This window comes from Ovis canadensis, chromosome 2 (assembly GCF_042477335.2).
Source record: "Ovis canadensis isolate MfBH-ARS-UI-01 breed Bighorn chromosome 2, ARS-UI_OviCan_v2, whole genome shotgun sequence".
NCBI classification, from domain to species: Eukaryota; Metazoa; Chordata; class Mammalia; order Artiodactyla; family Bovidae; genus Ovis; species Ovis canadensis.
The window spans coordinates 246380694-246403262 of NC_091246.1; the positions used below are offsets into that span (position 1 = coordinate 246380694).

Consider the following 22569-nt stretch of genomic DNA (forward strand, 5'->3'; position numbering starts at 1 on the left):
GGTGTTCAGTAGTGAATAAGATAGAGCCCCTGCTTTCAGACTGTAGTCTGGTGGAGAAAAGTAGCTAAGAAATACTCTTTCCTCAGCCCGCAGGTATTTTCTTGAGAGAACAGGTGAGTGCATGGCTTTAGCGTGGTCTTTTTGGTCTAAGACTCTGTCTTGAGGCTTCACATCTAAATACACTTGGGTGAATCAGTTATAAATATTCTTCATTAACTATAGTGAAATTCCAAGAAAAAAAGGCAGGGAGGTAAAGGGACATGGTTTCCTCTCATTGTATCTATAGTTAATGCAGGATCTGAAATCTTTCTCATGGGTCACAGACTTGTGACTTTCCATCCCAGGGAGGTGTGTGTATTTTTAAATATTACCTAACCATTTGTAACCATCACTTCATGGGAAGTAGATGGGGAAACAGTGGAAACAGTGTCAGACTTTATTTTGGGGGGCTCCAAAATCACTGCAGATGGTGACTGCAGCCATGAAATTAAAAGACGCTTACTCCTTGGAAGAAAAGTTATGACCAATCTAGATAGTATATTCAAAAGCAGAGACATCACTTTGCCGACTAAGCTCCATCTAGTCAAGGCTATGGTTTTTCCTGTGGTCATGTATGGATGTGAGAGTTGGACTGTGAAGAAGGCTGAGCACCGAAGAATTGATGCTTTTGAACTGTGGTGTTGGAGAAGACTCTTGAGAGTCCCTTGGACTGCAAGGAGATCCAACCAGTCCATTCTGAAGGAGATCAGCCCTGGGATTTCTTTGGAAGGAATGATGCTAAAGCTGAAACTCCAGTACTTTGGCCATCTCATGTGAAGAGTTGACTCATTGGAAAAGACTCTGATGCTGGCAGGGATTGGGGACAGGAGGAGAAGGGGACGACCGAGGATGAGATGGCTGGATGGCATCACAGACTCGATGGATGTGAGTCTGAGTGAACTCCGGGAGATGGTGATGGACAGGGAGGCCTGGCGTGCTGCGATTCATGGGGTCGCAAAGAGTCGGACACGATTGAGCGACTCAACTGAACTGAACTGAACTGAACTGAATGTGCCTCTGTCTTCTTTGGTTCCCACATAGTCTTGTGAGGTCAGTGGGTGGAAGAATATTTTACAGATGAGCAAACCAACTCTGAAAGGCAGACTTGCTCAAGGTTACAGTCTGAACTGGGGAGGGATCAGAAATCTCTAGCTCTTAAATCCTGTTCATTGCCTCCCCAAGAGAAGTGAGTGAGAGACGGTGAAAAGAAATTTAAATAACTGACCTTCCTGAATCAGTTAGGGTACAGGCAAGTTGTATTTAATAGAAAAACTTCAAACAATAGTGACCTAAATAATATAAAGTTTATTTTTCGCTCAGATAAAGTACTAGACAGACCTAATATGGTAGTTCTGTAAAGTAAAAAACCAGACTTCTTTTATAATCTTGCTCTGCGTGTGTAGCTTCTGCTTCTAAGAATATCTCATGACCCAGGGAGGTTGCTTAGCTCTAGCTATTACATACACAGTCCATGCTATAGGAAGGGAGAACTCTCCTGAAAGTTCTGTATAACACAGCTGCTTACATACCATTGACTACAGCTACCCTGTCCATTATGCTAACTTCTAGCCACATGTGTCTATTGAATATTTGAAGTATGACTGGTCCAAACTGAGATATGCTGTAAGCATAAAACACACACTGGGTTTCAGATACTTCATATGAAAAAAAAAAAAGATAGTGCAATAAAATATTTTAATTTAAAAATCTTGATTATATGTTGAAATGATAATGTTTTAGCTATATTGGGTTATTAACCATCCAGGCTGATGCTTCTTCCTGGAAGACTTTACCAGAACCTTTAAAAGTTATTGTCTAAAGAGACTCTGGGGCACAGAGTGCAGGTTTTGGAGTCAAAAAGCTCCAGCGGAAAGTTTAACTCTACCACATACTTAGCTGTGTAACCTGGGGCAGATATTTGGCCTATTGTAAAAAGAGCTCTTATCATAGAAAGTACTCATAAAGAAGTCACTGTTAGTGTGTGTATATATATATATACATACCATTTTATAAATTTACCATTCTCATTCATACAATGGAATGTTACATGGCTTTTAAAAAAAATCACACCACAGGAAAATATGAACTGGCATAAGAAGACATTCATACTGTTTTGCTAAATGAAAGAAAGGCCACAAAATAGCTTATATTAAATAATAACATTATTGTTTTTTTAATGCATTTTTAAAAGAACTGGAAGGACAAACATCAAAATATCCAAAAAATTCTGTTTCTTTTCACTATTTAAAATATATCTACTAGAAAATTTTAAATTGCTTAGAGTAGCATTATATTCCTATTGCTGGACTAGAACTTAGTCACGTAGACAAACCTGGCTACAGAGAGGCTGGGAAATGTCATTTTGATCCATGAGAGTGTCTTCAGCTGAAAATCAGATTCTATTATTAAGGAGGAAGGGAAAAATAGGTGTTTGGAGTAGGCAATTAGCAATGTCTGCCATATTTTTTTTGAATGTTGGAGGACAGACCAAAGGAACCCACATGCTAAATCACAGATGCATATTTACATGTTAAAAAGTAGCCAGAGTCCCTGTCTTCAGGGAGCTCACCAGCTAATTTGGGAGATGTACAATATACAGAGGGCACAGCAGCCCACTCCTGTACTCTTGCCTGGCGAACCCCGTGGACAGAGGAGCCTGGCGGGGTGTGGTCCATAGGGTTGCAAAGAGTCAGAGGCAACTGAAGCAACTTGGCACACAGCACACACAATATGGAGACAATAAAAAAGCAATTGTGTCAAGTAGCCAAACTGTATTGAGGTTGGGATGGGGACTATGGATCAGTGTATGGGGTTGCAAACATGGTGGATCAATCTGCACATGCTCCCTGGAGGAGAACACTCGGAGCTTTGGTGAGAGTTGGGGTATGCTGGCTGGGGAAAGCTCCTGAAAAAGAGCTGCTGCAAATGAAGCTTCCTCCATTCCATCTTTTGTGATGGCTGCTAGCAGAGCATGGTTGGACAGGAGGCTAAGGGCAGGCCACTCTTTGATCACTTCTCTCGGTTCCTTCCTGGAACTCTAGGACAGTCTATTCAGCCTTCTGCATGGAGCTGGCTTCTCGTGGCTTTGTGGTTGCTGTACCAGAGCACAGGTGAGGATGACAGTCACAACAAACCATCACGGGTCGGGTGCCTGCCGTCCTGGGCTTGGGTATAGGCTAGTTTCCTGTGGATGTATTATTTCCAGTCCTAGTGTTAGGCAAGGTAGGGATTGTATTTGTTTTAAAAAGTGAGGACACCAGGGTTCAAAGATATTGACTAACATTGCTGAAAGTGACACAGCTGAATTGGGGTTCAAACCGAGGTCCGTCCCCCAAATCCCCATTTTTTCTACTCTTCTGTGTATGCCCTCTATCTTTTTCCCATTTAGCTAGAGGATAAGCTAGAATGGCTTGGCTGAAAAGGGGATTTGATAAAGGGGAGAAGTAAGTCCCTGGGGGCACATGTATTGCAGGGATGGGTCAGCTGCGGCCACCTGTTTCTGCAAGCAGACCCCAGAGGAGAATCAGCCTGATGAGGCCCTGGAGGAGGAATGGATCCCCCACCGTCAAATTGAGGAAGGGGAGAAGGAATTCTATGTTCGGAACTGCCAGGTAGGCTTATGCCAATAGGGAAGGAGAGTTACTAAGCTTGTCTTTTGTGTAAGACACTCACTGAGAAGACTTTGCACTAACTTCTTTTGAAGTCTCATTCAAAGTGGTCCTGAGCTTGTCACAGCCAAGAAATGAGATCTTGATCAAAACTCTTTAACGATTGCAAGTGACAGAAACCCAACTCAAGCTTGTTTCGCAAAAAAGGAAAATTGGTTGGTTTACATAGCAGACTGTAGGAAGGACAGGACCACTGGGATCACTGTCATTTCTGTCTCCTTGCTAGCTGGTCTCATCTACTAACTGGCTTACCTTACGAGGTTGCACATGTCCGCCCTCACCATCTAAGACAATAGGGCTGTTTGGGGGTTGTCGCCAATTTCTTCCCTAAGATGTAATAATATAAAAAATCCTGGATAGAGACTCTTAGGCTGGGAAGAAGTACCAAAATATGAAGTTCCCATCAGAAATGCATTGCTAGATATTTTGGTGAGGGACAGTCCTCGGAAGTCAAGGTTAATAGAAGTAGGGATGGATGAGTGCTAGCAGACAAAAGCAGTAGACATATGCTATAAATGGGCAAGCAGAATCCAGTACAGGGTTGATAATAGGAACACTTTTATGTCCTTTTGTTTGCGAGATGCTTTCATATGCCACACAGTATAGCCATGTTATACCTCTGTTTGCCGTGGGTAGGTAGGTAGAGTCTGAACAGCTGGGTTGACTCCATTGTGCTGTTAGGTGGGGCTGACGTGAGTGGCTGTGAGGGAGCTGAGGCTTTCTCAGGATGTGGGGCCCACAGTGCTTGCTGAGATGTGGGTGGGCACATTCTTCCTTGGCTCTGAGGGGGACTGAGATTCCCACTGGATGGTTGTACGGTATTCCACTCTCCCCGGGACTATCTCTGTTGCAGGTGCACCAGAGGGTGAGCGAGTGTGTGAGGGTGTTGAAGATCCTACAAGAGGTCACTGCTGGGCAGACTGTTATCAACATCTTGCCTGGCGGGTTGGATCTGATGACCTTGAAGGTATGGCAGCACTTGGTATGACTGGGAACATATTTTATTCATCAAGACTTTCTTGGTTACAAATAACAGAAACCTAACTCATTAGCTTCAACCAAAAGATAATTTATTGGCTCAAATAAGTAGCAAGACCAGAGGCAGATTGGCTTTAGGCCAGTGTAGCTAGAGCCAGACAAAGCTGGGTCTCCAGCATTGTCATCAAAGCTCTTGGCACTGTCTCCATTCTCCTGGCTCAGCTCTATTCTGTGTATATGGGCTGTATTCTCACCATACTTTCTCCATCAGGCAAGAAAGGTGGTTGCTGGCATTCCAAGCCTGCATTTCAACTCAGCTGTAGATTTAAAAGGAAAAGAGACTTTTTAGCTTCCAATGTCTGGAAAGGCCATGGCTCTACTTGGGTCATATTCACATTCTGAGCCAGTCACTGTGTCAGAGGGCTAGAGTATTCTGGTTGGCCTGCCTAGGATATACACCCACTTCTGCATTAGGGGAACCTGAGCACCAGGACTGACAGCTCCTCAGGGCCACATGGATGAGGGAGAGATAGTTCATTCACAAAGGAAGGGCTGTGGAGCTGCAAACAAGCTCTGTTGTCTACAGCAGGCTTGTTCCTTCTTTTAAGGGAATCCTAAGAACCCCTGGGAGGAGAGAAACTGTCCCCACTATGAAATTTGGTGCCTATAAAAGCATATTTTCCTCCCCTATCCTATCCTTTTCCCCATAATCTGAAAAGTAGCTCAACCTTTATTTAGAGAACCAAGAAAGCACATAAAAGCATGAAAGAAAACGAAACAGAATTTTTTGATGTTTGTCCTTCTAGGTCTTTTAAAAATGCATTTAAAAAAAACAATAATGTTATTATTTAATAGGAGCTATTTTGTGGCCTTTTTTTCATTTAGCAAAACAGTATGAATGAGTTAATATTTTCCTGTGGTGTGATTTTTTTTTTTAATAGCCACGTAACATTCCATTGTATGAATGAGAATGTTAAATTTATAAGATGGTATGTATATATATATATATATATAAAATAACAGTGAGTCCTTTATGAGTACTTTCTATGGTAAGAGCTCTTTTGATACATACATACATACATACATACATACATGTTATCTCTTTACATAGAAAGAAACCAAGGATCCAATAGTCCAAGTAACTGCCCCAGGTTACACAGCTAAGTAAGTGGTAGAGTCAAACTTTATGCTGGGGCTTTTTGACTCCAAAACCTGTGCTCTGTGCCCCAGAGTCTCTTTAGATGATATCTTTTAAAGGTTCTGGTAAAGTTTTCCAGGAAGAAGCATCAGCATCAGGCAGGACCTGAAACCCAGAGAACTTTATTAGCTTGTGTTGTCAATTCCCACTGGAGAAGCAGGGCCCAGGCACTGCAGTGCAGGCCTCTGGGCCTGAAACAGGCATCAGGGGATTGCAGGCTACATATAGCTCGATTAGTTCCAGAGGCAGCCTTTTGGAGAAATAGAGAATTTAAAAAAAAAAAAGTTAAGAAGGGGATTCCCTAATAGTTCAGTGACTGTGACTGCATGCTTCCAATGCAAGGGACCCAGGTTCGATCCCTGGTCCAGAAACTAAAGCCCATGTGTCGCAGCTGAGAGTCACATGCCCCAACTGGAACGTCCTGCATGTTGCAGCTGAGACCCGGTGCAGCCAAGTAAATAAAATAAATATTTTTTTAAAAAGCTAAGTGCATTTTCATCTTTCAGATTGGGCAAGACCCCAAAATTGATTACTTACCCTGTTGGCAAAGCTGTGGGGAAATAAGCGCTGCTCTGTGACTGGTGTGAGTGCAGCTTGTCCCTCGCAGGGCAGTCTGGCAATAGCAGTCAACAGGACAGATACACATCGTGTTGGACCCAGCCATTTCCAACGCTGGGAATTTATTTTACATATCCCTGCATACTTGCAACATGATGTATGTGCAAGGTTACTCATCCCAGTGTTGTTTGTTGTAACAGAAGATTGATAGTATCCTAAATGTTCACCCGTAGGTGAGCACAACTGGTTTAATAGATTATGGAACAATGGATGTATTATTTTGGATAATGCTAATTGCTATAACATCCGTGCCCAGTTGCTCAGTTGTGTCCAAGTCTTTGTGACCCCATGGACTGTATCCTGCCAGGCTCCTCTACCCATGAGATTTTTTTCAGGCAAGAATACTGGAGTGGGTTGACATTTCCACCTCCAGGGGATTTTCCTGTCCCAGAGATCAAACCCGAGTTTCCTACAGCTCCTGCATTGGCAGGCGGGTTCTTTACCACTGAGCCGCTTGGAAGCAATTGCTATAACATGTAAGCCCCAAATCTCAGTGGTTAGTGAGGAGAGATTTATTTCTCTCCCACATGAAGTCCAAAATGGGTGCTTCTATGCAAGGACTAACTCAGGGAACTAGGCTACCTTCCTCTAATTGCTCTACTCTCTTCCACTTGTGAAACCCACCTTCACCATATACATTAACCCAGGAATGGGAAAGAGTGTGGAGGTTGGTATGGAAGAGTGTTTATAGTATCCAGGACTGGAAATGGAGATAATCACTTTCACATTCTATCACAAAACCACTACCACTCGCATCCAATCACAAGGCCACATCTGACTGCTGAGAAATACAGTCTAGCTGTGTGTCCAGGAAGAAGAATAGTTTTGGTGATCACTAGTGGTCTGTAGCATGGTGAAATCAAATGTGGCTGTAAAACAGGATAAGGAAGCTCTTAATGTAGTAATATTCGTGTATTAAAAAGTAAGGTACAGTATTTCTTACGTAAAAGCGAGAACGTATATATTCATGTTTACCTGTATAGGATAAGTAAGCTCTCCAAAGACACAAGAAACTCACCTGTCTGGGTAGGGAGTGGGCAACTGTGTGGAAAGGGAAGACTTCTTTATGCTCCTGATTTTAGAGTTATGTGAATATATTACCATTAAAAAAGCTGAAGAGGCCTGAACCAATCTGAAGGAACTTAGCAAAGTGGGGAGGAAAAAAAATTTTTTTTAATGTGGACCACTTTCAGAGTCTCTGTTGAATTTGTTACAGCATTGTTTCTGTTTCATGTTTTGGTTTTTTGACCTGGAAGCATGTAGGAATCTTAGCTCCCCCGCCAGGATTCTGCACCCCAGGCCTTGGAAGGCAGTCTTAACCACTGGATCGCCAAGGAAGTCCCATGAAGGGGAGAATTTAGATACAAAATCTTGAGCTAGATTTTACTGAGAGCAAAGGAAGGCGCAGGTTCTGGGCAGAGGCTGCACAGTGAATCCTAGAGAGATTTCGTGAGCCCTTTAGCAGGCAGCTGCAGTGGCTGTTTATATAACCATGTCCTGAAGGCTTCTGGGGACAGCCAGAAATTGATGCGTGCAGAGCTTGTTAGAGTGAGCAGACTCACTCTGCTGGATAAAAGTCAGGACAGATATCAGAGGAAGTAGGACCTGAGATGGTTTCCGTACAAGCAGTCCTTGCTTCAGAGGGAAGTGGAGGGGCAGCAGGGGCGCCCCATTCTGCCCTTGATTTGGTGCATATCATCCCTCCTGTTGTAAGGCAAGGATCTAGATGAAGAGAATTCTTATTCTTTTTTTCTTGGCTGCGCTCTGTGGCTTCCAAGATCTTAGGTCCCTGACCAGGGGTTGAACCCAGGCCCCTGCAGCGAAAGCGCTGAGTCCTAACCACTGGACTGTCAGGGAATTCCTGAGAGTTCTCATCCTTAATGTGTTCTTCCACTGATTGGTCACATAATTTCAGTTTATTCATTTATTTATAGATATTTGAGTATCTTCCTGGTCCAGATATTACAGGTGGTAAGATTATAAAAATAAAGGTGAAAGACGTGGTTTTCAGAATTCCTGCCTAGAGAAGGCTGTTCAGTCCAGGGCTGGCCTGAGTGGCTGCTCTCCAGTGGGCGAGAGGTGCTTAATAACATGGTTTTGGAGGGCTCGCCCCTGTATTGTGCTTCCATATCATCATCTCCCTGTTTCTTCCTCTTGCCCCGAAGAGTCTCTAAAAAAGCACCCCTGCCTTTCCGACTTGGCTTCCTTCAGGGCAGCATTGACGTGAGCCGCATGGCTGTAATGGGACATTCGTTTGGAGGGGCCACAGCTATTCTGGCCTTGGCCAAGGAGACGCAGTTTAGGTGAGTTTCCCAGTGATGCTGCTGTTAGCTCCACATGCCGCATGTTCATTCAGCAAGTATTATGTATCCGGCACTGTTTTGGGAGGTGGGGGTTCAGTGGTGGAGAAGAAAGCAAGGTAAACAAAGTAACAAGTAATCAGATCCCCAGCAGGCAAGTGCAAGGAAGAGAAGGAAACAGGCTGATAAGCTAAAGTATCTGTAGGCTTCCTTGCTGCTGCTGCTGCTAAGTTGCTTCAGTCGTGTCTGACTCTGCGACCCCATAGATAGCAGCCCGCCAGGCTCCCTGGTCCCTGGGATTCTCCAGGCAAGAACACTGGAGTGGGTTGCCATTTCCTTCTCCAGTGCATGAAAGTGAAAAGTGAAAGTAAAGTCGCTCAGTCGTGTCCAACTCTTAGCAACTCCATGAACTGTAGCCTACCAGGCTCCTCCGTCCATGGGATTTTCCAGGCAAGAGTGCTGGAGTGGGGTGCCATTGCCTTTTCTGGAGGCTTCCTTGAGAAAGTGACAAAAGCTGAGACTTTAAGGAAAAGAAGTCAACCTACGTAAAGGTCTAGAAGGTCAATCTAGGCAGAAGGAACAGCTAAAGGCCCTGAGGTAGAAAGAAGCTTGCTGTGTTAGTGTAGGAAGAGCATAGAGGGGGCAGGGGCGGGGAGTATGGGGGGAGCCGAGCAGGATGGGGAACTATGTGATTAGGGAGATAAACTGGCCAGATCACAGGGCCTTTTGGCCAGAGTAAGGAAGTTAGATTTTATTCTAAGTGTGATGGGAAACCACTGAAAAATTTTAAGTATAGAAAAAAACCACTCTGTGAATGGGGGTTTCTCCAGTGGTTCAGCAGTAAAGAAAGAGCCTGTTATGCAGGAGATGCAGGTTCGATTCCTGGGTTGGGAAGATCCTATGGAGGAGGGCATGGCAATCCACTCCAGTATTCTTGCCTGGAAAATACCATGGACAGAGGAGACTGGCAGGCTGCAGTCCATGGGGCCTCAAAGAGTCTGACACAACTGAATCCACTTAGCACGCACGCATACATGTGAAGAGTTGGCTGCAGGACAAGACTGGAAACAAGCAGTCTGGTTAGAGTGAACTGATTTCAGAGTCAAGGTGAGAGTTGAGGGGTTTGCATTAGGATGGAGGAGGTGGGCTGGAGAGAAGTGATGGAGTCAGGATCGGTTTTAGAATTTTCCAGACTTAGTGATGTATGAGAGAAAGAGAGAGGAATCAAGGTTTTTTCATTTGTGCGCCCATCATTTGAAGGGAAGATGACCGTCCTTTATTGAGATGGAAGAGATGGGAGGAGCTTCAGGGCTGGGGGGGTAGGATGCTAATCTTAGGACCTTAGTTTTGCCCTTGGTGACAGAGATTGATGCTTGATAAACTGGCCGTGACTTCGAGCTGCGGCCCCAGGGCGGCTTTCCCTGACCACCCTGCCGTGTATGCTCTGGGCTGCTTGTATTATCAGAGTGCTAAGCTATATTTTGTTGCCTTGTGTGTTCTGTCTCCACTGCTCCCAGAGCTCCCAGAACTGTGTCATTTATCTCTGGATCCACAACACAAGGCTTAAGCACAGAGTAGGTACTGGATGAGTGGAATGAATGAATAGTGAATAATGTGTCATTCTGTGTGATGCAAGTCTGCTGCCTGAAAGTAGAGCCAAGAGAAGAAGGAGATCAGATCCTTGCTTTCAGAGAGTTTAAAAATCTAGAAGGATTTTTGGTGGCCTATAAAGAAAGCTGAGCGCTAAAGAAGAATTGATGCTTTTCAACTGTAGTGTTGGAGAAGACTCTTGAGAATCCCTTGAAAGCAAGGAGATCCAACCAATCCATCCTTAAGGAAATCAGTCTTGAATATTCTTTGGAAGGACTGATGCTGAAGGACTCCAATAATTTGGCCACCTGATGCAAAGAACTGACTCATTTGAAAAGACCCTGATGCTGGGAAAGATTGAAGGCGGGAGGAGAAGGGGACGACAGAGGATGAGATGGTTGGATGGCATCACCAACTCGCTGGACATGAGTTTGAGTAAGCTCCAGGAGTTGGTGATGGACAGGGAAGCCTGGCGTGCTGCAGTCCATGGGGTCGCAAAGAGTCAGACACGACCGAGTGACTGAACTGAAAAGTGATCTCTAAAAAAGATCCTAACCAAAGGATGTGGGCCCTGGTTCCCCTTCCTGGCTTTCTGAGCCTTTGCCTCACTAAAGGGGGAGCTCTGTTCTCCCCTCACTATCCTAACTGTCCTTGGCTGGGTTTCTCCATGGCAGTCCCACGTCTGGTCTTGTTCCAGGTGTGCTGTGGCTTTGGATGCTTGGATGTTTCCTCTGGAGCATGACTTTTACCCCATGGCCCGAGGCCCTATCTTCTTTATCAACGCTGAGAAGTTCCAGACAGTGGAGACTATCAACTTGATGAAGAAGATTTGTGACCAGCACGACCAGTCCAGGATCATAACTGTCCTGTGAGTAAGCCCCACGGTCATGCCTGATCTCCAGGGTCTGCTCCATTTTCTCCTCAGTTGTGTGGCTCCCTCTAAATTATCTGGAAGTCATACCCATGGATAGAATGTCTAAATACCTCCTGAATCTCAAAATCTTAATGCCTTTCAAATTTCATATCTGCCCTTCTCCACTTAGCTCTACCTGCAGTGATTTCTTCGCTAGTCGGTATGACTTTGTGGCAGGATTTACCTTTTGCTTTCTGGAAAAGGAAATCATGGGATTGTGCATTGCAGAGGAAGAGGTGTGGGTCTGGGTGGACTCCAGGAATCTCTAATCTCCTTTGGGAATTTTATTGAGTCTTTTGGAGAGTGTGGAGTAGCAGACCTATGACATTCACAAGACAGATTTTTAGAGACCTTCATGAATACCTGAATTCAGGTATCTTCCATAAACCATCTATTTTCTGCCTTAGAAAAACCACATTCTTTTCATGTCCATCATTAGCACCATCAGATGGTTTGATTTTAGGAGCCATTTTTCACAGACAGAAGATTTTGAGTGACTTTAAGAAATGAACTTTACCTAGGAAGTGGTTTACAGCTACAGTTGAAGGGCTAAAGTCTCACTGATAAGTCTCCGATGTTATCCTGCCCTGTACTTGAGCCAAATAACACACGTGCTTCAAGGAGCCCAAACTAGCAAAACAAGCAACTACGTGTCATGGACCTCTGTACTCATTCAGGTGGTTGAAATGCCAGATCTGAGGGCCGGACTGCTAGGGGTCTGCCCAGTAGGCCATGGCTTCTTCCCTTGCCCATGTTGGCCCATGCCGTCTTCCATGGGGCCAGCCTCTCCCCTCTCATTTTGATTTCATGGCAGCAGAGAACTGCTGGAGAGTCTCCCCAAGTCAATGAGATTCAGGATAATTGTGATCTCTAGAGGGAAGCGGGGGTGAGAGCAGTTGGAAAAAGGTACGCAGAAACTGTGGATTTAACTCTTGACAATGTATTATTTCTTAAACTGAGTGCTGGATACTCAAAGTATCCATTATATTTTTCTTTATACTTTCCCACGTGCCTTAAATAATACATTTTAAAGTCAGCTTTTCTTCACCATATCAAACAGAGTTTGGCATTTAGATCTTCCTTCCCTCATTGAATTGACTAGTAAATTAGTTCTGAGTAATTTAGCTCGAAATGAACCTCGTGAGAATTTCACCTTCAAATTAAGTGCATTTGATGTCAAATGACAAATTGTAATCCAGAAACCCTCCTGTATAAGCACTTGCCCTAACTTTCCTGATTATTTAAAGGCAAGTTCTTATTGTTTTTCTGGCTTACTTTGTGGTGCAGTTCTGAGCTAAAGAAAGAGCTGATATCTTTTGTGAATGTTCAGAAGTCATGGGGTAAAAGCCATGGGGTGATAGTTCATAACAACATGGGAGGGCAGGGGTTCCAGACCTTACCTCCTTGCCCTGACCCCTCTCCAGCTGACTCTGCCTTTTCCCTGCACAGTCAGGCCTTGTGGTCTCAGAGTTGAGGCAGCATTGAAGCCAGGCTCACCTGCTTTCAAACCTTAGCTCTGTCTCTTACTAACTGCGTGAACTTGGGTAGATCATTTCCCTCCTTTGGTTCTTTCAAAGAGGAAAATGCTTCCCTTACTAGATTGTTGTGAAAATTAAGGGAGATAATGCATGGAAAGCACCTTGCACATTGTGGATGCTTAAATATTTGTGTGCCTTGGCTTCCAGACCCCTACCAGACACTTGTTTTTCTTTTCCTCTAGGGGTTCTGTGCATCGGAGTCTAACCGACTTTGTTTTTGCGGCTGGTAACTGGGCTAGTAAATTCTTCTCCAGTCACACCCGTGGAAGCTTGGACCCCTATGAAGGTCAGGAGACCGTGGTGCGGGCCATGTTGGCCTTCCTGCAGAAGCATCTTGGTAAGCAGAGAACTGGAGCTTATGGGGCAGCTGGCGGGGAGGGGTCTCTTAGATATCCCTGCACGGTGGTCTATTCTGACATGTCTCGGATCAGGGAGATTTATGGCAAAACCTGAGTGAAGGAATGGCATAGGATTCTAGAAAGAACACTTAGCTGAAATTTTGGAGATCCTGATTGTGTCTCTTACCACCTAAGTAACCTTAGCCTAGTCATTTAACTCCTCTGAGCCTCGGTTTCCTCATTGTCAATGGAACATTCACCTCACTGTACTCCACCCTCTCTGTTCTAACTCATTATCACTCACCTTATCTGTGTTGTGGAGAAGGTTATGATGATAGATGGGCTACATTTGTGGGTTAGGATGATGACTGATGTCATAAATCACTGGCCAGCAAATAGCCAGGCCTGTAGGGGTCTTTGGTCCAGCCTCCTACCCAAGGGAGGCATTGTCTTGTATCTTCTCTGCCACGTGGTCGCGCAGCGTGGGGAGTACACTGCTTCAAGGGTCAGCCAGCTCCATCCCTAGAGACTTTTAATAGTTTGAAGAACTGATATTCTAGTTAGGTGCTTTTTGATTACAAGGACTGGAGATTCACTAATTTTCCTTGAGGAAAAAGGGGAGTTTGTTTATGAGAGTACCCCTGGCCAGGTGGGAAGGGAAAGTTTATAAGAGCGGAAGTAGCTTGTGGGACTGACTTCTGTCTCTCGGGCTCAGTCTCTCTGTCTCTTCCTCCCGTGATATTTCTGTTTCTCTTTACTCCAGTTTCCTCTGTACCTTCTCCGCTGTGCTTTTTTCTCCTGCTGAGAACATCTGCTCATTCGTAGTCTCTACTTCCGCATCCCTTTGGTCGGCTTGAACCAGTTGCATCTTGTTCTCTCCCTCATGGCATCCCTTTCGTCTTCAGCTCCTACTGGTCACCGCCACATTTTCGGGAATTTCTTAGACCAGATTCCCAAGAGAGACAGCTTGGTGGTACCAGCCCATCTTTACCCGCCAAAACATATTGTAGGCTCCTGCCCAGCCTGGGCCCGGAGCTCTCTCAATCAGATGTCTCTTTTTGATCCGGTCAGAATGGAGGAGGCTACCCTGCTATGCCAGGCTGACCCCTCAGCAGGTGCTATGCAGAGGGCAGCGTCCTTCAGAAGGGGGCCATGCTGGCCTGGGGTTCTAAGGCTTGACCTAACTCTAACCTAGGCCAAGACCTGAGTCTTTGTAAATCCGCCCCACTTGCCCTGGGTATCCCCTCAAGACCCACCCTGAGACGCTACAGCCCCCTTGCACATGACCGCTCTTAAGACATTTGAAGTCACCGCTGGTGTCCTCTCTGACTTCTCTGTTCATTAAGCTAAATGTTCCTGGTACCTCCCCCTGTTGCCTGTGAAATTTCCCCCTTTGAATGGGCTGTTCGTTGGTGTGCCTTTGAATGTGTGCTGCCCTGACTTGAATACAACATGCCAGATATGGTCTGGCCAGTGCCTGGCACAGTGGGACTGTTGCCTCTGTGTTCTGGACACTAGACTTCCAGCTGGATGGCCTGAGTGTATTAACATTTCTACCAAATGCTGAAAAAGTTTGATTTGGATTGAGTTTCCTTTAAAAATGCATCTATCTTATTTTGTTATTTCTTTATTTGGCTGTGCTGAACCTTAGTTGCAGCATGTGGTATCTAGTTCTCTGACCAAGGGTCGAACTCAGGCCCCCTGCATTGGGAGTGTAGAGTCTGAGCCACTGGACCACCAGAGAAGTCTCTGAATCTGTCCTGTTTTGAATGTATTGACTTTTTAAATCTAGATTTGTGTTTCAGTGTTTATGCCTGTTTGTTTCATCTTGCTCGTCGTGAGCCTTTAGGGTTAGTAAAGACCTTAGAGCATCATTCTTATCACCTGGGAAGAGAAGAATGGATCTGTCTCAAGACTTTAATGGACCCTGACGACATGGTCTGCTACTCACTTTCCCTGTTTCCTCTTAGGCACCATATCATTCAGTTCAGTGCAGTCACTCAGTCGTGTCTGACTGTTTGCGACGCCATGGACTACAGCACGCTAGGCCTCCCTGTCCATCACCAACTCCCAGAGTTTACCCAAACTCACATCCATTGAGTCGGTGATGCCATCCAACCATCTCATCCTCTGTCATCCCCTTCTCCTCCCGCCTTCAATTTTTCCCAGCATCAGGGTCTTTTCAGATGAGTCACTCTTCTTATCAGGTGGCCAAAGTATTGGAGTTTCAGCTTGAACATCAGTCCTTCCAATGAACACTCAGGACTGATCTCCTTTAGAATGGACTGGTTGGATCTCCTTGCAGTCCAAGGGACTCTCAGGAGTCTTCTCCAACACCATAGTTCAAAAGCATCAATTCTTCGGCACTCAGCTTTCTTTATAGTCCAACTGTCACATCCATACATGACTACTGGAAATGATCCTTGTCCATCAGAGGGCAGACAGACTGAAAATCGTATCATTCGGGAAGAGCTAAAGATGACAGAGGAGGGATTTCCCTGGTGGTCCAGAGCTTAAGACGCTGTGCTTCCAGTGCAGGGGGCCTGCTTTCAATCTCTGGTCTGGAAACTAAGATCCTGCATGACTCATGATGAGACCAATAAAAATTAAAAAAAAAAAAATTAAAGGTGACAGGGGCCCTCTCCATGGCATGATTGGATTCCGTTGAGTAGCCGTGTCCTCTGAACTAAGATACTCATTATTGGAGACCATCAGATGATTAGGAGAGTCTTAGACTGAGGAAGATCGTTGAGGACAGGCTTGATGCCAGTCCTTCTGCTAAACTACTATAGTTACTTCAGCATGTATAATCCTGAAGATGGCCCTTCCCAATGAGTATTTGTATTATTAACTCCCTTTTACAGATGAGGATACTAAAGCTTAGAGAATTTAAGGAATTTTATCAAGGTTATCTGGTTAGTAAGTGGCAAAGCAAGAATTGGGACTTTCTGGGTGGCTCAGCGGTAAAGAATCTGCTTGCCAGTTCAGGGGGTGTTGATCCCTGGGCCAGGAAGATTCCCCTGGAGAAAGAAATGGCAACCCACTTAAGGATTCTTGCCTGGAAAATCCCATGGACAGAGGAGGCTGGGCCATGGGGTTGCAAAAGAGTTGGACACAACTTAGCAACTAAACAACAAAGCCAGAATGCCTGCTAGACTGTCTGATTGGAAAGCCCCGGTGCTCCGTGGCTGCACTGTGATACTTGTTTTTAATGTCAGAGAAGAGTAAGGCTCAGCAGGCAAGAGTCTTCTAGACAGAAGGCACAAAGGCTGGTGTGGGCTGGTCAGTTTTGCGAAGCTGTGTTTAGTGTATCTGGCATTCAGGATAGTGGAACTGTTAGAAAATAAAGGTAGAGAAGTGGGCAGAAGCCAGATATAGAAACCCATGTATGCCTGAAATAAGTTTGAATTTTATTCCATGGACTGTGAGTGCCTTTCGTGGATAAGCAGGGGATTATCATCATTAGACTTATGTTTGTAGTCTGACTATGTCATGGAGGATGGGTGAGATGGGATGGGTTGAGAGGGAAAGAGCCCAAGTAGGAAGCTCTTGCAGTATCCACTTGAGAAGAGATAAGACGGTGAAAAAAGGTGAAGACTCTCAGCTTGGGGTACTTAGTTTTTCAAAGAGAGAAAACACTTTCTCTGAAAGGCCACCACTGTATGGTGGCCATACAATATGTGTGATGTGGGAAACTAAAATAGGTTGTAAGTGGCTCAGCTGAACCTCTCACCATTCCTAAAAAATCTCTCTGATCCTGGGAGCTCAGCTTGGTGCTCTGTGATAAACCAGAGGGGTGGTGGGTGGGAGGGAGTCTCAAGAAGGAGGGAATATATATATACTTTGAGCTGATTCACATTGTTGTACAGCAGAAACCAACACAAAATTGTGAAGCAATTATGCTTAAATTAAAAAAATAAAATAGAAAACTTAAAAAAAAAATTACCTTTGATCCTAAAAATTACCTCTGAGAGCAGCGTTCTGCTGACACAGGGCTTGTGTTACCTTCTATTAGGAAGGTTTGGTGCGTCGTGCAGCTCCTGTTTCCACCTGCTTATCCTCCCTGCCTCGCTCCTGGAAGACAATTTCACACCTTCTTTCTCTTGAAACCTCTGTTACCTTCCTCCCCTATGTGGTCTCTCAGCTGATTAACTCTGTCTTCCACTTCACTCAGAAAATGGAAGCCATCAGTCCGTCTTCGAATCCCAGCACTGCATCTCCCTACCTTCTTGCAGAGACTCAGCCTTCCATCTGGTTCCTAGAGGTTCCTACTCAGTCGTCTTACTAGGCCAACCCCTCCACTTGCGCACTGGATTTCACCCTCTGGTCTGCTCAAGAGGACTGTGTCAACAATGTTCTTTCTCTTTACATTAGATCATCGATTTTTCCCCGTCTGCGGCTCATTTCATGCTGAAATTTCTTTTTTAAAAATTCTGTCTTGACCCCACACTTTGGTCCCCAGTTACCACCCTGTTTCCCTCTCTCTCATGATAGCAGAACTCCTCACACGAGTGGCTTCACTTTCTCTGATCCTTCCCTTCACTTTCTCTCTTGAACCTACACCTACCAGGCTTTTGCATCCCACTCCTTCGTGAAACCTTCACAGTTCTAAATCCAGCAGTCACCTCTCATGCCTCATGTCACTGGAACTCTCGGCAGCTTCTGGGAGAGTTGGTGAGGCCGTCTTCTGTGCAGCCCAGTCTTTGCTTCCAGGATGCCTCCTTGCAAATTTTCTCCTTCTCAGTGTCTGCTCCCCTCCGTCTGCCTTGCTGCCTCCAGGGCTCAGTGCTTGGACCTCTTCTCTACCTGTATCCCCCGATGCCATCTGGTCTTCTGGCTTTAAATGCCATCTCCATGCTGAAAACTCTCCAGTTTGTCTCCAGTTCGGTCTTGCCCATGAGCATCAGATTTATTAACTCAACAGCTCTACTTGGCCTTCTAAGGGGAATCACACATGATAACAGCTTTCAACTGCAGTCTTTCCTTTCTCAGTTAATAGTAACTCCATCCTTCGAGTTACTCAAGCCAAAGTCCCATTCTTGTCTCCTCTCTTACACCTCCCATCTAGTCCCTCAGAAAATCCTATTGGCCCTGCCTTCAGAATACAAATAGAAAGTCATCATTTGTCACCACCCCCACAGCTACCATCCTGTCCAAGTCGTCTCTCACTTAAGAGTTTCCTAACTGGTCTCCCTATTGCCACCCCTGCCTCCCCACACAGCCCTTTCTTTTTTAAGGGCTTCCCTGTTAGCTCAGCTGGTAAAGAATCCGCCTGCAATGCAAGAGACCCCAGTTTGATTCCTGGGTCGGGAAGATCCGCTGGAGAAGGGATAGGCTACCCACTCCCTATTGCCACCCCTGCGTCCCCACGCAGTCCTTTCTTTCTTTTTTAAACTCTTTTTTCTTTCATTTATTTGGCTGTGGTATGTGGGGTCTTCACTGCAGTGCATGGGCTTCTGAGCTGTGGTACTCTGGCTTAGTTGCCCCATGGTATGTGGGACCCTAGTTCCTAACCAGGAATCGAACCCATGTCCTCTGCATTGGAATGTGGGTTCATTTTTTTTTTCCTCTAATAATATTTTGTATTTTGTGCCTTGAAATTTTGCACCTTAAAAAAATCATTGATTTTATTCCAGGCTGCCCTTGGTCCTCGTTGCCGCATGCAGGCTTTCTCTAATTCAGTGAGCGGGGCTCCTTGGTTGCTGGGGCTTCTCACAGTGGCTTCGCTTGTTGCAGAGTGTGGGCTCTAGGTGCGTGGGCTTTGGGAGCTGTGGCCTGCAGGCTCAGTGGTTGCAGGCTCTAGAGCATGGGCTCAGTAGCTGTGGTGCACGGGCTTAGTGGCCCTGAGGCATGTAGAATCTTCCTGGACCAGGGATCGAACCCATGCCCCTGCCTTGCCAGGTGGATTCTTGTTCACTGTACCACCAGGGAAGTCCTGCACATTTAAAAACTGTTTAAAATTTATTTTTGACTGTGCCGGGTCTTCTTTGCTCTGCAGGCTACTCTCGAGTTGCATGTATGGGCTTCTCCTTGCGGTGGCTTCTCTTGCTGCAGAGCCCGGAGTCTAGGGCTCGCAGGCTTCGTAGCTGTGGTACGTGGGCTCTGAGAGCACAGGCTCAGTAGTTGTGGTGCACAGGCTTAGTTGCTCCACGGCATGTGGGATTTTCCTAGATCAGGGATCAAACCCGTGCCTCCTACCTTGGCAGGTGGATTCTTTACTGCTGAGCCACCAAGGAAGCCTGGAAGGGAGATTCTTAACCACTAGACCACCAGGGACGTCTCCACACTCCTTTCTTTATCAAGCCTTCAGAGTGATCCTTTTAGAAAGAAAGCGAAAGTCACTTGGTAGTGTCCGACACTTTGCAATCCCTGGACTATATAGGCCATGGAATTCTCCAGGCCAGAACACTGGAGTGGGTAGCCGTTTCCTTTTCCAGGGGATCTTCCCCACCCAGGGATCGAACCCAGGTCTCCCATGTTACAGGCGGATTCTTTACCAACTGAGCCACCAGGGAAGCCCCCTTTTAGAAAGGAAGCCATATCTTGTCACTCCGCTGCTCAGGATCCTAACGTGGCTCCTATTTCTCTGAGAGGCAAAGTCAACGCCTAGTGTCCCTCCTGTGGCTCTTCCCCAGGCTTGCTTCCCCTCTCGCTCCACAAGCCTCCACGTCCCAGGCACAGTCCTGCTTCAGGCCTTTGTGCTGCTGTTCCTGCTGCCTCGAACATTCTTCCTGTGTAATCTCGTGGCTCACTCTCACCTCCTTCACTTTTTCACTCACATCTCACCTTCCCAGGGAGGCTTACATTGACAACCCTCTTTAAAAAGCATTGTACCATCCCTTCCTCCCCTCACCCCTGGTCCCGGCCACCAGCACTGCCTCTGTCTGGCTCGGTTTTTTGCCACAACGCTGCTCACCTTTTCATAGCCTATGTAGGTTGTTTTGTTTATTGTTATCTCTAGATTGTGAGCTCTATGAGGATGAGGGTTTCTATTTGTCCGTGGCTATATTTCTGGCATCAGGAACAAACTGGCACACAGCAGTGTGCTCCGCATTTTTTTAAGTAATGAATATGGCGCACTGTTTGTCGAGGACCTATTCCCCGCCAGGGCCTTGGCAGGGCCTTGGGGATCTGAAGATGGAGAGTGGTTGCTGCCCATGTCCCAGGTTTTTGTTTTGAACAGAAACACCATTTGCCTGCTTAGCTGCGTCCTGCTCCCTCAGCCTGGGCCTTGGGCCCTGCCTGACTGTTCCTCCCATGTCATTAGCTCCATCTGCCTGTGGTCCCAGGGACCTCTCTGGAATCATACCTACTTTATGCTGCTTCATGATGTTACTGTCCCGTTCCTTCTGCCCTTCACTGAAGCGGCCACGGATTCATATTCACTGGCTGGCTTGTGGAGGATCTCTTCTTGGTCAGCAACATCCATGAGGCTGGAAGTGGGTTTTCCACTTTCTCACCCTATCTCACCGGGGTTTGAATTCTGTCTCTGCCACTTAAGCAGTTGTATTGACATAGGATGGATCTGGTAGCTTCGCTGAGCCTGTTTCCTCAGCTGTAAAATTGGGCCAAGACACAGGGCTCCCCAGGTGGCACTAGTGGTAAAGGACCTGCCTACAATGTGGGAGACTTAAGAGACGCAAGTTCCATCCCTGGGTCGGGAAGATCCCCTGGAGAAGGGCATGGCAACCCATTCCATTATTCTTGCCTGGAGAATCCCATGGACAGAGGAGCCTGGTAGGCTACAGTCGCTGGGGTCGCAAAGAGTTGGACACAACTGAAGCAACTTAGCATGCACGCAGTGCTTGACACATAGCGATATTATGAAAATTAAATGAAACAATGCATGTTTAGCAAAGTTCCTGGAATGAATTGCCCTTCAGTCAATGCTCCCTTCTGTTATTATTGTCGTTACTGAGTTGTTATGGGTTAAGCAAGTTGTTTAAGAAGAGTATGTAAAAATGCACTGAAAGAACAGTAGTTATCATTATTGCTTCCACCATCGCAACCACTATAACCAGTCATTGTAGTATCCCAGATGCTCCTGTCTCTTTGATGACCCACTAAATCCATGGAAGCTACTCTTTGATCTACCTTTACAAGTTTACCTAACTTTTCTGTGTTTTTTTTTCCTCCATTCAGGCCTGGAAGAGGACTATGACCAATGGAACAACTTCATTGAAGGCATTGGACCATCACTAACCCCAGGGGCCCCACGCCATCTGTCCAGCCTGTAGGCACAACTGGTCATTTGTGGAAGGTCCCTGAGCTGAGTTCCCATGTGGGGCCTGCCCAGGGATACCCTTGGCCTCCTTTCAGGAAGTGATTGCCATGACCTTTCTGTGTTGATTGAGAGGATATAATCACACTGCTGATTGGTAACGGGGTACTTGAATCTCAGACTTGTCGATCTTAAACTCATGTTGGGACTTGGGTCACTTACTGATGGGCGAACGGACATTCTGAGGACTGAGCCTTAATGGTATGGGGTACAAGCAGTGGGATGGGGCTGGGGAAGACCTAAGCCCTAAGCTGAGCACTATGAGCCCTATTAACCTAGCCAGCCAACGCCCTCACCTTGGGCCAATGTGGCTTCTGCAGTGGATGAAATGAAGCCAAAAGACAGAGGGAAAATTCCCACCATCCAGACCTCTAGTCCAACTTGGCACTGTCTCTTCCTGCTTCACTGCCTTTCCCTCCTCCCCAGGGCTGCTTGGTGAGTTCTGAGCACCTGAGGTGGCTTTCTAGGATCTGGACCACCATCAGATTTTTCTGTTTATTTTCAAGCCTTCTCATCTCATGAAGCATAGTCCTGGTCTTCAGGAGAAGGTATACTTGTTAGCCTATAGAAGGGGCAGATAGCCTTGTCATGATAGCACAGGGAGAGAGGCTGAGGGACAAGGGGTACCCCAAAGCTCTGGATGTCTTAAGAGTTTTGCTGAAAATCTCACTTGACAGGAAACAACACAAGTAGGTTGATGGAGAAAGTAGAATACACTGGTAAGTAGCCATTTGAACAGGCCCTCACCACAAAAGGGAGAGAGTTTGGTCAGTTCGAATGCAGGAAGCCATCTCTAGAGAGAAGTCTAGAAACACTTCAGTTTTGCCTCTTACCTCAGGTGTTGTGAGCCTCCAACTTGTTCAGAATCAGGGTGCTCTAGTGGCCTGTCTCCTGGCTCTGAGGGCCTAGCCTCAGAGTTAAGTCAAGCTATAGACTGGATTTCCGTTTTGTCCCATTTGTAATGTGAATGATATTAATACTCATGTTTGCCTAATGATATGTTGGAGTATCTTCTATATTTAATCTTCATTACAGCAAGATGGGGAGCCATCTGGAAGTAACTTTTCCTTCTGTCTTTCTTTGATTGCTTACCGCGTATGCCAGTGTG

The 22569-nt window shown here is 45.9% G+C and overlaps 1 protein-coding gene across 2 annotated transcripts in view; it reads left to right on the forward strand.

The window, feature by feature from the left end:
* The window catches only part of PAFAH2 (platelet activating factor acetylhydrolase 2), a 40732-nt gene extending 18210 nt beyond the window's left edge, over nucleotides 1-22522 (forward strand). For both annotated transcript variants that reach the window (XM_069574990.1, XM_069574991.1), the window contains 7 exons: nucleotides 3081-3149; nucleotides 3512-3650; nucleotides 4561-4674; nucleotides 8713-8804; nucleotides 11089-11259; nucleotides 13025-13179; nucleotides 21323-22522. In XM_069574990.1, coding sequence (XP_069431091.1) covers nucleotides 3081-3149; nucleotides 3512-3650; nucleotides 4561-4674; nucleotides 8713-8804; nucleotides 11089-11259; nucleotides 13025-13179; nucleotides 21323-21417 — 835 coding nt within the window. In that variant the 3' untranslated portion in view covers nucleotides 21418-22522. The remainder of the gene's footprint in view (nucleotides 1-3080; nucleotides 3150-3511; nucleotides 3651-4560; nucleotides 4675-8712; nucleotides 8805-11088; nucleotides 11260-13024; nucleotides 13180-21322) is intronic.
* The last annotated feature ends 47 nt before the right edge of the window (nucleotides 22523-22569 follow it).